The sequence below is a fragment of the Tetrahymena thermophila genome (genome assembly GCF_000189635.1).
Source record: "Tetrahymena thermophila SB210 genomic scaffold scf_8254073, whole genome shotgun sequence".
NCBI classification, from domain to species: Eukaryota; Ciliophora; class Oligohymenophorea; order Hymenostomatida; family Tetrahymenidae; genus Tetrahymena; species Tetrahymena thermophila.
The window spans coordinates 1519-16749 of NW_002476041.1; the positions used below are offsets into that span (position 1 = coordinate 1519).

Sequence of the window (15231 nt, forward strand, 5' to 3'; positions counted from 1 at the left end):
ATTCTTCTAAAAAAAATGAAAAATATAGTGCACCTTCATCACAAAGTAGGTTATATCTTATTTATAATTATTTAAAATTAGTTTTTAAATATAAATTGATTGATTTATTTCCTATATCTTTAATGAATAGCTTAATATAATGCATAGATAGATGAGCAAGTGATTTTAATATAAATAAACACAACAAAAAATATATAAAAAATAAACATTTTTACTTTAGGTCAAGTGATAAAGATTTTATACTATTGCTTATTTGAAAATACGATTTTATGTCCAAAGGCTTTATATTTCTAATTTAGTTGCAACTTTAAAATTTTAACATGAATAATTAATTAATTAATTAATCATCAGAAAAAAATAAGTAAATAAAACTAATTAACTTAATTTTAAAATAAATTTTCAAAGATTAATCAATATATTGATATTTTTCAAGCCAATTAATAATTTTAAAAAAAATTTAAAAAGATGATTAATTGATGAAATTACTATAGGTCAATTTTAATAGAGATACATGAAGAATGTTCTAAACTGCTAAATAAATTTGATGCTCCTTCTTCAGTAATTTAATTATTACTTTAATTTTATTATTTAAAAATTTATTAAAAAAAAGTTAAAATAACTGAACCCATCATTATTTTTATCTTTCTTTTATAAGTTAGTTTGTTCTAATTTATAAAAAAATAAAAAAATAATCTGTTTTTATTTTAAACACTATTTTTATATTGATATTTCAGAATTAATTTTTGAGGTAATTAGTAAATATATTTGCTTTTTATGATATTTATTTAGTTATAATCTCAGCCAAATTGTAAATTTTGAGCTAATTCTTAATTTATTCTATTGTTGAATTAAGATTTAGTTTGAATTATTTTTTAGAAGAAGAATAAATTAATGAGAAATATGCTTTTTAGAATTTAATTTTAACTAAATACTGTAATTTTTCATAATAAGACAGACATTTTGAAAATTAGAAAATTTTTTAAATAAGTTATTTGAAATAAATCTAGTTTTCAGCAATAAATATTTTGTTAATTGGTAGATTCATGATGGCTTACAGTATAAATATTGTAAGTAGGAATGTCTTTGTTACCTAAGATAAAGTTCAATAGCATATAAATTAGAACAATCTGTAATGATATTCTCTAGACCTTTAACTCCCATATCAGTAATTTAATTTTTTCTTTTCATAAGTTATAATATGCATTTTTAATAATTAAAAAATTGAAAAATAAAAAAGTAAGTAAATAAATAAATAAATAAATAAATAAATAAATAAATAAATAAGTAAAATTTCGCTTTTTTAGTTGTTTGTTTATGAAATAAAGATAAATATTTGTTTTAAAATGTAAATATTAAAAAAATAGACTTTACATTAAGAATATATTCAACTATTAAAGATTCTAGCATTTAATTAAAGCTGAGCTTAAAATTAACACGCCTTCAGATCCAATTTTATTTCCACTTTTTATTAATTAATTAATTAATTAAATTAAAAAAGTGAGAAAAAAAATAAACTTAAATTAAATGAAAACAATTTATATTAATTATTATTGAATTTTTATAAATTTCTACTGGATTTATATTTGTTTATGAAATAATTTAGGTAAATGTAGCAAAGTTAGTTAATTAATAAATAATATAAGTTAGCAAAGATATTTTTACCTAAGATCTAAAGTCAAAATTTAAAGGCTTTAGCTCTTTATTAAACTATTTGCTAAACTTTAAGAACCAAATTTTCCTATATTATTGCAGCTATAAATAAAAGATATTAATTTTTAATTTAATTAATAACCAAAAAAACCAGTTATGTGTTAAAAAAATTTAAATTAAATAAAGAAGATAATTAATTTTTAAACCTTTTACGATTTCAAATGATTGAATAATTAAAAAATAAATTATATTACCAAATTTAAAGTTTAAAATTTTTGAGACTCTCACAGCTGCTTAGAAGATTTTATGCCCCATTAAAACCACTATCGTCAATATCATTATTACTTTTAAAAATAACAATATTAAAATTTTTGATAAAACAATAAATTTTCATATTAATTAAAATTAATTATTTTGTTTCAATATTTAAATTAATATTATTTTACATGAAATTTAGAGTCAATGAGGATAGGTTAGTGCATCTTGCTATCATAGAAAAAAAAGCTGAAGCTCCCTATGATGAAATTCTATTAAAACTAATTTAAATGATTAATTAAGCAAAAAGCGAGGAAATAAAAATAAAATAAAATAAAAATGCTAAAAAATAACTTAAGTAAATTTGAAAAGATGTTTTTAGTAATAAATTTGTGTTTTAAGTAAACATATAAAAAGTTAAAAATATATTATTTACTCAATTAAGATAGTTAAATTAGATAGATTTTTTAAGGTTGTCAGAGAAAATCCAATAGATTTTGCACCAAAAGGTCCAATTTTATTAGTACTGTTCATAAAAGTCAGATTTAAAATAATTAAATATTTATTTAATTAAAAAATACATTATATAAAAAAGATTAATAAATTAAAATTTAATAAATAAATAGTTGATATTTATTTCTTCAATAAAATACTCTTCAAAAAAAAAATAAAATAAATAAATTAAGTAAGTAAGTAAGTAAGTAAGTAACTAAACAGTTTTTTTTACCTTAAGCTGAGTTCCAAGATAGAAGTATTGTAACATTTTGCTAATGCCTTAGATAAGTTTGAAATATCTTTATCAGAAATATTACTTCGGCTATAAAAAAAATGGGTATTATTGAATAAATAAATTATTGAGAAATTATATTATTAATTGGTTTTATTATGAATTTTATTTTTGTATTAGTAATTATTGGAAAGGACTTTTAATATTTCATTTTTTAATTTATAATAAATCAAATTTATAAAGTTATTTTATAAGAAATACAATAATTAACAGTAGTTGTAAATTTTATTATACTTCAGAAATATTTTTAGACTGTTGTGATCTGAGGAAGAAGAGCTTACAAACTTTATTTATAAAAAATAAAATTAATATAAATAAAAACAAAGTATTTAATAAACTACTTCTTATATAGACCAATAAATTTATTTCTATTGAATCATCTTTTTTTATTAATATTCTGTTAAAAATGTTAATTAGTAATTTATTTATTTTTAATTATTTGAAATTATTTAAAAAATATATTTCGATGTTAACAAATAAATTTGGTTTATAAATAAATAAAATTATTCTTAAAAAAAACAAAAATATTTTAAATATTATTATTTGTTTATAATTTATCAATTAAAAATGACTTTGACCAATCTCTCTATACTAATGAAGAACTTTACTTAATCTGCAATAGTATATATATTTTTCGTTCTAATTGAATTAATTAAAATAGTTCTAATAAATATATTAAATTTCTCAATGTATTATTTCTGAATTCTTTTATCATTTCTCGTTTTATCTATAAGGAATTTTTATAGATTATTTTGTTGGGAATTTGTACTTTTTTTGAAATCCTTGAATTTAACCTAAAAAAAAATTAGATTATATAAAATAGTTTTATTATTTTTAATACCATATTGATTGTTGTCAGTCAATATTAGATATTCTAATAAATGATTATATCTGATCTATTAAATTTCTAATAAAATTTGAAAAGATATTTATTGTGTAACAAAAATTGATTAATATATATTTTAGCTAGAAAGAATAAATAAGTTTAAAAAAAATAAATGGATATATTTGAAGATTCAACTGGTATTTCTTGTGAAATCCATGAAAATCATAAAGTAAATTTTATTAAGGTTTCATAGGAGAACACTGTAGAATTTAAGTGTGATGAATGTGCTATTGAAGAAGGTTATTTGAAAGAATTCATTTCTTTATAAACAATTTAATTATGCTCTGATGATTATGTTTTTTTTAATTGGCCACCTGTCAGTGATAATAATTTGCTAAAGTAGATAAAATATTTTTAGAAATCAGACTCCATTTTAATATAGCAAATACAGGAATTATTTGATAAAATAATCAAGGAAGTAACGAATCATTTATCGCAAGAGAAGAAAAAGCTAATTTAATAAGTAATCAATTTTAGAGAAAGGAAAGAAGAGATCCTTTAGTTTTATAAAAATATTTCTCAAATAGATAAGCTAAAATCGCTTACAAACTTTAATATAGGAAATATAGAGAGTTAGATCATAGAATTAAAATCTTTTATTTCAGAATATTTTAAATATCAAGATAAAAACACAGAACTTTTATAAGAATAGTTATAAAAACTAGCTTTAGAAGAAATATATAAATTTGATGATTTTGATCAATGTAAAAAAACAATATAATCTTAAATATATAATTTCAGTAAAGAAATCAGATAAACATTATAGCTTGATAAATTCTTAGGCAATTCATATGATATAAATAAGCTATTTGGTAAACTTTCTTTTTGCAATTCATATCAATCTCGTCAGATAGAATATGAAGAAAATTAAGAACAAAAAAAGATATCAATTAAAAAAAGCAATTCAAGTGTTAGAGGTTAAGTCTACTTTAATTATAGTTTAAATAAACAAAAAAAATATGTAGCTAGATTTAAATTTAACGATGAAGCAGGAGATTATTTTATGATAGGTTTGATGGATTGGACAGATACTAGTGAAGATCTTTCTAGTACTCATTTAGCAAAGGCTTTTTGTAATAGTATTTCATCCTATGGAGGTAAAGTAGTTTAAGGTAGACTTTTTTACAAAGTTAAGAAGGATCAAATTGTTGAAATGAGAATAGATTTAGAAAATAAAAAGGTACAATTTTTAGATTATCCTGATTATGAATCCATAAATGAAATAAATGATGACTATAAATTAAATTAAGATGGCACTTACTTTTTAGCAATACAATTTGGTAAAAATGATAATTACTAAACCTGTATAGATTTAATTTATTTTTAAGAAGTTTCTAAATGAATGAAACATTTATTTAAATAAATATTCATTAAAATTTTTAAAAATAAGAAAATAATTTTTTTATTTTATGAATTTTTTATATTTTATAAATATGTTTGTTGAAATTTATATATTAAAATAATTAATTTTAAAATTAGATAATTACTAGAATTTTTTAAATAATAATTTAGCCTATATTTTTATGATTAAATTATCAGTTTTCATATTTAATTTTTTTAAATCAACCAATTAATTTAGTATGAAAAAGTTGTTTGTTTAAAATATTTTATATTTTTAAATTATAAAAATCAATAGTTTCATTAGGCTATCTATCAAAGATTGATAATTAATTAATTCTTCTTCTTAAAGCTAAATTTCTTGTAGATAAATATATTTCACCAAGAATTTAGAAATCTTATTTTATTTGCTTAAAAATTCTTCAATTTTATGTTTTCAGAAAGAATTTATCAAATAGTTAAAAATGTAAAATAATATAATTTGATATATTCTTATAATAAATTAAATTTAAATTTTTTTAATTACAATTTTTGTAAATTTAGAATTTGGTAAATCAGAAAACTATTGATTGAATAAAAATGAAAATGATTCAAACTTAGGAGATTTTTTATAAATTCGAAGATGTAGTCAATATTATAAAATTTCATATCCAAACACTTTTTTTATCAAAAAAAGTTTTAAAATTCTGATTTAAAAGATCATACAAATTTAAGATTACAAATGAAGTAAATTTGAGCTATTACTAATTTAGACAAAATATATTTTTTTGTTTATTATTAAATCTAGAGAAAATGATCTACTACAGTTTGAAGAATAAATTTTAGGTTTTACATTAGCAAAGTGCTAAAATCTCAAAATTCTAATTCTATGGTTAAAGTAAAAATATAATTAAATCTCATTTTTTGCTAAATGTAATATAATTTAGAGAGAAAGGGAATGTAGAAAGTATTTTGGTGTAAATATCTTCTTTATCTGAATTAAAAGTTTTTTATAAATATATAAATTTATTGATTGTGTAATTTTAAATTAATATTTCAAATCTCGAAATTTAAAATACAAATTGTATTTTTACTTATCATAACTAATTAGAAAAATATTATAAAATTCCTCAAATTTTTAGAATTTAAAACAACTTATTATAATTTTATATTTTTAAATTTCTAATTAATTAGTAGGAATAACATTGGAGAAAAAGGAGTAAATTTGTTGGGTTGCTCTTTATGTGAATGCCCAAATTTAATTAATCTTGAACTTTGGTTAGAGTATTAGAAAATATTTATAAAATTATTACAAATATTAACTATGATTTATTCTAATTTATTTATTATTTTATGATGAAAAAAAATATTATTATATCTAACTTCTTAAATTTATAAAGAAACAGTTAAATGGGTTCTAAAGGTTTATCTGGGTTTGCATAAGGTCTTTCTAAGTCTAAGAGTCTTTAAAATTTAACTCTTATTTTGAGGTATGCTAAGTTTGATTATTCTTTCATTTTTTACAGCATATAATTTATCAACTTCATTATTTGACATGCTTCATCTTAATGAATTTTTTTATTGATTTAAAGCAATTTTTTTTTAATTTTAATAGAAATAACTAAATAGAAGATGAAGGAATACTTGCTTTAGGTCAATCCTTTGCAGACAATTTAACTTTAAAATCTTTTAAAATTGCTTTAGGGTAACATTTTTTTTTTATTAGATGCATTTTAGCTATTTTATAAAGAAACTTTTTAAACTTCAAAAATTATAATTTTTATTAAAAGAAAAAATTTATTTTATTAAATTTATCTTATTTAATTAATTAGAAGCAATAAAATTGGCATTTATGATGATACTTGCCTTGCAGCTTTAGTAATTAGTAAAAATCTGATTAATTTAAGCATAGATTTTGGGTAAAGTGATTTTAACCTTCTAAAAGCTTATCAAAATTTAATATAAAAAGCATAAATCTGATTGATAATAGGTATTTACAATAATTTTCATCTAAGCTAAAAAATTGTTTGAATCTAATAAGTTTGGAATTGCTTTTTTCGTAAAATATTATTTATTTTATAGTTTTATTTTGTTTAGATTTTTATGAAAGTAAAAAATAAAATAAATTTTAATTTAAATTGAGAAATTATTTTTGATTATTATTAAAATTAACAAATTAAAATAAAATCAAATCTCGTTGTTATTCTTATTTTTAACTCAAATTTTCTAATTATTAAAGTAGTAAATTTTATTGTTTTGGAGTAAAAGAAGCTTAAAATTTATGCTATTCAATAATTTAAATGAAAAAATTATAAAGATTAACTATTAATTTAAGGTAATTATTATAAAAATATATCAATTCCTCATTTAAAAAAATTATCCAAACTTAAATTTTATTTAATAAATAGTGTACTCCATATTGAAAATAAAGATTTGATGAGTTTATTGCCTATTTTAGCAAACTGCAGTAACCTTGTATTATTTAATATCTAAATTTTGTAATTAAATTTTTCAAATTCTAAATAAATATGTATTAAATTTAATAATAAAAAGTAATTAGATAGTATCAGAAAAAGATATTCTATTTTTGGTGCTTTAGATAAACTAATTGAAAAATCTAACAGTTTTTTAGCTAAATATAAGGTAAATAAGACATTTAATTTAATTATTATTTCATTTTAAAAAATAAATATACCTGAAATCCTCATTTTGTATATCTTTATTTGATATTATTAACTATAAATGAAATAAAAACAGAGTTTATCAAAAAAAAAAAATTAAATTTTTAATTAAGTGGTAAGTATTTTATTTATTTACTGTAAATATTTAGAATGTTTTTATAAAAATATACAATATTATACAAAATAGATAAGGCTAAATTCTTTAATATTCTGTTTTAATTAAGCTTTTCAGTATAAATATATTAATTAATTTTAAATAATTTATTAAAAATGTTTTTGTATTATTATTTTTAAATTAAAATAATATATTTTTATTTTGTAAATACTGATTAAAATAAAATAAAAATTAATATTTTAGTCGTTTTAAACAAGTTTTCCAGAGCCCTCCAAAAAAATTTATACTATATAGAATAACATATATCAGAATGGATCAACTGGTTTTTGAATCCTAAATGTAGGTGGTGACTATCACTTCAATTTTAACACAGAAAACTTTATCCAATATTTTAATGGATGAATGTATTTTGAATCACTTAACTTAGCCATCTATAATAGTATTTATTAGACAAAGCAAGTTATCATACAGTTGTATATGAAAAAAAATTTAATCCTTACAAAGCAAAGAAATTTGAATTAAAGGATTGGTTATAATAGAATGATTGATATCTAATTTAATTAAAATATATATAAATAGGAACTAAAACTAATGACTCTAAGTAACTGTGAACCACCTCCTACAATTATAGAATGAATGGTTGAATAAAATGGGAAAAGAAGGTTTTAAATTTAGTATAGAATGATATACTTACCTCCTTATCACCCTTAACATAGTCCGATTGAATTTGCATGGGTTAAATCAAAGACTTAAGAGGTAAGAATCCCACTTATAAAATTAAATAGTTACTCGATTTAACTCTTTTCGATGTTCGATGCTCTCAAAAATTTTAATTCAACAAAGTCAAAAAAATGTAATTGATCATGTACTTGATAAGATAAACTCTGATCACCCTGAAGATAATGAAGTGAAGATACAGAACTGGATTTCATTATTTAGCAAAGTGATAATGATAATTGAATGACTTAAATATAATTTTTAATATATTATATTTGCACTAATTTTTTTATAATAAGGATCAAATTATATATTGTATCTTTTTTTTAATTAAAACGATTTTCACCTAAAATTATTTTTATCCTTATGATACCAATTTGCCTATTACAAAAATTTCTAACTCACTACTACTTATTTATCTTATATTATAATAAAATAACATTAATTGTTTCTATTGGTAAGTTCTGCTATATAATGGGAAAATTGTCCAAAACGGATAATAATTTAAATAAGTATTCTTATTTTATCTAGAATAATATAAAACTTTAGTTAGATAAAGTATTATGGTTGAAATAAAATAAGATATTAAATATATAATAGATTTAGTTAATTATACATCAGAAAGCTCAATATTTTCTTAAGTTATTTTATTTTCAGTATTCAGAATTTTTAAAATAAAATTATATATACATAATATATATTTTAAGGCATTCCTTAATATTTTGCTTTTAATTAAGCTTTTCATCATAAATATCTTAATTAATATAAAAAACTTTATAAAGAATGTAATTTACAAATAAGATAAATATTCTAAAATAAAATTTAATTTATTTTAACAACATTTAATGCTTATATTTTGAGAATGGAAAATTAAATAAATAAAGTAATTTCCATTTTTAAAGATAAATTTAGCTTATGACTTGCAGAATATTTATAAAAGTCAAAAAAAATCTATTATAGATTTATTACTTATTTTGTCTTTTTATTAATAACTTCGTTTACTATATTAAATACTCAATTTTTACATATACTTTTGTATTAAAGACGTAAAATAAAAGAAAACTCTAAACTTATCATTTAATTTTTATTATTTTTAAACTGAAACTCAATTACAATTTACTAAACGTCATTTTTTATTAATAAATTTCAATATTTTCGCCTAAATTGAGTAATAAATGGTATCTATCAGATTTTTATTTCTTAATAAAAGAAATAAATTTTATAATATATTTTTGTAAAAAATTTATTTAAAAAATGAATTTCGGAATCTAATTTTTTTTGTCAAGATTATTAAAAAAATAAATAAAATGATATTAATAAATAATGTTCAAAGCAAACGTCTCATAGTAAAATTGTACATACTCATATTAACTTACTAATTTCATACTTTTGAGATAAGCCATATCAAATCTCAAAATTAGAAATATTTTAATAATTAAAATAAATTAATAGAAAAATTTCTTATTAGCTATTAATCTTTTCTGATAATGAAAATTTGTCTTTTTATTTAATAACATCATTTACTATATTAAATACGTGATTTTTACTGATACTTTTGTATAAAAGATGTAAAATTAAAGAAATCTTTAAACCTATCATTTTATTTTCTTTTCTTTTTAAATTGAAACTCAATTACAATTTACTAAACGTCATTTTTTATTAATAAATTTCAATATTTTCATCTAAGTAGAGTAATAAATAGTATCTATCAGATTTTATTTCTTAATAAAAGAAATAAATAGTATCATATATTTTTGTAAAAAAAATATTTAAAAAATGAATTTCAGATATCAAATTTTTTTGTCAAGATTATTAAAAAAATAAATAAAATGATATTAATAAATAAAAAATTAAAACAAATTTCTCAGAGTAGTAATGTACATACTCATATTAACTAATTTCATACTTTTAGCATAAGCTATATCAAATCTCAAATTAGAAATATTTTGATGATTAAAATAAATTAATAGAAAATTTCTTATCAGCTATTTATCTTTTCTGATAATGAAAATTTTCCTTTCTAAACCTATCATTCTATTTTCTTTTATTTTGAAATTGAAACTAAGTTAGAATTTACTAAAATCTTTTCTGGTAATGAAATGATAGAAATGAGGTAGGATTTAATTTAAATTAAAATATGGGTATTCAAAAATATTTATAATTATTTAATTAATTACAATAAATAATAACTAAAATATATAAAAGAATGAGGCTAAAAGACATTTATAATCACTTTTTTGGTATACAGAATCATAGTAAAAGTGATCACTAAATTGCTCAAAAATAAAATTATATCACTTAGAGTCAGTCTCAAGAAGGAAATTAAAACATATTTAACTTAAATACTGTGTCAAAGGAAGAGCTAAAAAAAGGAAATTATGACATTGGCTTTATATTGGAGACAGGAAATACTTTATTAGGCAGAAACTAGCTCGAATAAGCAGAGGAATGTTTTCAGCTTGTAATAGAAAAAGATGAAAAAAATTACTAAGGCTTTATTGGACTTGGAAATGTATATCACCTTTAGGGCAAGTTTTAGGTATCTTAAAATAATTTTCAAAAAGCTCTAGACTTGAACCCAACGGCTTTTGAAACAAACTTTTATATGGGATCAATACTTCTAGTTTAACATAAGTTTGAAGAAGCTAAACACTAATATGAAACTGCATTAAAAATATATCCTAACTCTGCAGCAGCTTACAAGAATTTAGGATATATCTACTTTCATCAATAGCTTTATGAAAAGTCACATTAGTGTACAGAAAAAGCGTTATTATTAAATCCAAATAACTATGATATCATTTTTAACTATGCTAAATGTAATATGGTTCTAGGTAATTTTGACTTAGCAATTTAACTTTTTCACAAGTGCATTTAGCTAAACCCTTCATCGCTTTAAGATTTTCTTCTTTTAGGGAAATTGTATTTTTCTTAAAAAAAGCTGGAAGAGGCTGATAAATGCTTTAAAAGCGCTCTAGCAATAAATCCAAAGGACTCAACAGCAGAAAACCTAATCAAATAAGTAGAATAGGCTCAATATCTTATCAGTTAGAGCAAAGATAATTAAAAGTAAATGAATGACGTATATACTAAAAATTTTTTCTTAGAGCTAGGAAAAACATATGAAATGCAAAGAAAATATCAAAATGCGTCAGAATGCTATCAAATAGCTTAATAATTAAACCCAACAAATTATCTTATTCATTTGATTTTAGCAATTTTATACTAAAAAATTAGATATTTAGGAGACCCAATTTTACATTTAAAGGAAGCCTTAAAAATTAATCCTTCTATTTAAATTATACATCAACTATTAGGCTTAAATTATTTATGTTAAATGAAGTGGTAAGAAGCTGAACTTGAATTGTTAGAATATCTAAAGAATAATGAAGAAGAACCTTAAGTAGTTAATGCCCTGTCAATTATTTATTTATCTGATTAAAATATTAATTAAGCAGAATAAATTCTAGTAAAATGCTTGTAAAGTCATCCTGAAGATATTTAGACAAGTTTAAATTTATCATATGTTTATAAAAGACAAAAAAAATACTTTGAAGCAAAAGAAATTCTTGAAAAAATAATCAAACGAAATCCTAAAACTTCAATAGCCTTTTTTTATTTAGGCGATATTTGTCTGGCTGAATAAATTAATATCAAACAAGCAATTAATTATTTTAATCAAGCTATCAATGAAGACCCTAAATGCTTTGAAGCTCATTTATGGGCAGCAAGAGCGTGTATTGAATAATAAGAGCTAATAAAAGCCTAGGAGCATTTTAGTTAAGCTTTAAAAAATAGTGATCACTATTTAATAAAATTTATTATTGAATCAGAGAAGGAGTTATAAAATGATTACCTATTTTTCAAATAACTTGAAATGGACGAAGAAGAAGGATATTAACAGGAAGAAGAAGAAGAAGATTAACAGGAAGAAAAAGTGTAGAATTAATAAAAATAGTTGAAAGATTAAATACAATTTAATTTGCTCTTATTTGAATTTTATTTGCTATTTTTTAGAAATATTCCTTATTTTTTTGAAAACATAGATAAAATTATTTAAAAATTGAGAAACAATTTATAAATTTGATATTGTTTGATTTATAAAAAATCTTATTTGTTAATATTAAGATTCTCTAAACTTTAAAAAAATCAATCAATAAATGAAATAATAAAAATGATAAAATTTAATTATTTTTGCAATTAAATTTGAATTAATTTTTAAAATATAAAAGATTAATAATTTAATTTCAAAATATAAATTTAATTTTTCTAAGAGTTGATTAGAATAAGATTCTCTAAACTTTAAAAAAAATAAATCAATTAATTAAATGATAAAATTTAATTATTTTTGCAATTAAATTTGGATTAATTTTTAAAATATGTAAAAAATTAATAAAATCATTAACTTTATTTATTTTTAATAAAGTATCTTTGAAAAATTCAAATTGAAAACAAAGATTTTAATTTAAAATGAATAATTAAAAATGGTTAAATTAAGTGTTTTTCATTAAAAAAAACAAATAATATCAAAAGTCTTAACTATTTGTAAAAAATTTAAATATCAATAATGAATAGTTTTTATTTCACCATATTCAGTAAAATAATTTGCTTTATAATATTATTTATTTATTGTATTTATTGTTGTTTGCAAATTGGTTATTTAAATTTAAACTCAATAATTATATTATTTTATAAAAACATAGAATATTTGTGAAGCAAATTAGTACATTTAATTTTTTTATCATAAATAAATGTTTTTAAAATAGAATAAAAAATAAATAATTTATCATTTACATAATTATTTATTAAATAATTACAGTAATAATTTCACATTTGAGGTCTAATTTATGCTTATTCTTAGTTAAACAAAGGCATTTCCACACTATTTTTTGAATAACTTTCAAATTATTTTAAATCATTCAATTAATCTGTTTCTGCTTAATTATCTTCATTATAAAGCCCTAAGACGATTGCATTTGCAGTATATTAGAATATACTATTCAGTGCTAAAATTAAAGGATAATATACAAACACTATTATAAAACTAAAGCTTCTTTTTGGATAGTAAATTGGGTATTCAAAAGTCACGAAAGATAATTCCTTTAACTCTCTCTAATTTAATCTACTTTTCGAGTTTTATTGAGCATATCCTGTTTACACATTGTAATAATGGACCCAACAAGTCTTTGGAGTTATTAAATCTTTGAAATTACTATTTTCATTCGAACACAACCAAGTAGGCAATTTTACTTGGCTAAACGTATATTACTACTTACATGTTGAATAGGTATCTATCAAATAAATAAATAAATAAGTATTTATTAGTAAGTTAAATAAAAATTAAAATTAAACTATTCTTATTATAATCTCATTTTAAATGCTTTAACAATCAAATAGCTTTTATTATAAAAAAGCTTTGATAGATATTAGAAAGAAATAAAATGTTAACATTTTGAATTATCAAATAAAATTACTCGTGCTATAATACGGATACGGATGATATCTGTTACCATAGACTGGGTCATATGAGTGGATTCTGTTTGATGGTCTAGTATCTATATATTTTTCTCTAGTTGAAGAAGAGCGACTACTTGTATGACTGCTCCCACTATGGCCTCCCCCTCCTCCTCCATGACCACCACCACTTCCTCCTGCTCTTAAAACTCTAAATCTATGAGAAATATCAGTTACATTAGTGTTATTAAATGGGTTTCCTTTAGGATAATCTACAATTCCTGGGCCACATCTTTAAAAAAAAAATAAGTAGAAATTAAATAAAATTGAATTGAATTAAATTACTCAAATGTGTCATTCATTTTTAAAATTTTATAAGGAGGAATTGGATTAAGTGAATTTGCTTAATACTAATTAGTCAAACATCCTGATCCAAGGTATGAAACGCCATTTTAAACAAAATTGATGTAAGTAAGAGAATATGCTTCATTACCATCTAAACTTGTCTTTGTAATACCAGAAACTACACATTTTTCTACCTAAATAAACTCTAAATCGGTTGTTTCAGCAGCAGGTAATAAAATAGCAAAATAAAAATACAAAAAGGTAGGCAAGCAAATCATTAAAATTATGCAGTTACAGGCATTTAAAGTACGAGTCATGTCAGTTTCAGGATGCCAAATTAAAACATATTGAATAAACATATAAAAAAATAAAACAGCAATCCAGTGATATATTTGCCAAGCAACACTAGTTCCAGAAATAAGCAAGTAAGTAATAAATATAAAAGAAACTAAAGCCTATGCCTATGTCCAAATAAAGTGCTTAACATACGTTTGCTTAAAAAAATCAGTCATTTTATTTTAAAATATTCAAAATATTGTTATTAACTTTTATCTATATTTATCTATCTAGCTATTTGTCTTATTATCTTTAGAAATAAGTAAAGAATATTTTTGTAATCAAATTAAATTTTTATATTGTTTACACAACTAACTTAAGTAATATCTATCAATCAATCCTTTTACTCATTTATTGACTTATCCATCTAAATACTGTCAACTAACTATTACAAGTTTATCGTTTTTCAATTTAAGATGTTACTTAATATTTTACATTTATTTAATAGAGATATAATATAGAATGAAATTATCATAAATACATAAATAAATATTTTAAAAATCAATTTATTCTAAAAATATATATTGCTAATCCTAAAATTAAAATATTGCCAACTATCTAGGTACAGACAGAAATCATTCATTTAAATAAATAAATTATTAAATTAATTAGCTTTAGTTGGAGAAAATTTTTTGATTTATTGGGGTAAATAATAACTGAATAACTATGTTTATTTTATGTAAAAAAT

General features: G+C 19.9%; 5 protein-coding genes across 5 annotated transcripts; 4 read left to right on the forward strand and 1 right to left on the reverse strand. All coding sequences in view use genetic code 6, as the record gives it.

The window, feature by feature from the left end:
- Positions 1 to 3865: 3865 nt before the first annotated feature.
- TTHERM_001232199 (transmembrane protein, putative) lies at positions 3866 to 4585 on the forward strand (the record flags this gene model as incomplete). Its single annotated transcript, XM_012800579.1, has 1 exon — positions 3866 to 4585. One exon carries the CDS (start codon positions 3866 to 3868, stop codon positions 4583 to 4585), a length of 720 nt encoding a protein of 239 aa, XP_012656033.1.
- A 1720-nt stretch (positions 4586 to 6305) lies between these two features.
- TTHERM_01232200 (hypothetical protein) lies at positions 6306 to 8327 on the forward strand (the record flags this gene model as incomplete). Its single annotated transcript, XM_001026056.2, has 7 exons — positions 6306 to 6385; positions 6511 to 6600; positions 6728 to 6814; positions 6865 to 6954; positions 7135 to 7230; positions 7304 to 7538; positions 8271 to 8327. The coding sequence occupies 7 exons, from the start codon at positions 6306 to 6308 to the stop codon at positions 8325 to 8327; spliced, it is 735 nt and encodes a 244-aa protein (XP_001026056.2).
- Positions 8328 to 8552, forward strand: TTHERM_001232203 (hypothetical protein; the record flags this gene model as incomplete). The annotated part of the gene is made up of 1 exon (XM_012800580.1): positions 8328 to 8552. The coding sequence occupies one exon, from the start codon at positions 8328 to 8330 to the stop codon at positions 8550 to 8552; it is 225 nt and encodes a 74-aa protein (XP_012656034.1).
- Positions 8553 to 10614: 2062 nt separating this feature from the next.
- Positions 10615 to 12475, forward strand: TTHERM_01232210 (tetratricopeptide repeat protein; the record flags this gene model as incomplete). Its single annotated transcript, XM_001026057.2, has 2 exons — positions 10615 to 12345; positions 12455 to 12475. 2 exons carry the CDS (start codon positions 10615 to 10617, stop codon positions 12473 to 12475), a joined length of 1752 nt encoding a protein of 583 aa, XP_001026057.2.
- Positions 12476 to 13235: 760 nt separating this feature from the next.
- Positions 13236 to 14719, reverse strand: TTHERM_01232220 (transmembrane protein, putative; the record flags this gene model as incomplete). The annotated part of the gene is made up of 3 exons (XM_001026058.2): positions 13236 to 13699; positions 13883 to 14154; positions 14208 to 14719. 3 exons carry the CDS (start codon positions 14717 to 14719, stop codon positions 13236 to 13238), a joined length of 1248 nt encoding a protein of 415 aa, XP_001026058.2.
- Between the last annotated feature and the right edge of the window lie 512 nt (positions 14720 to 15231).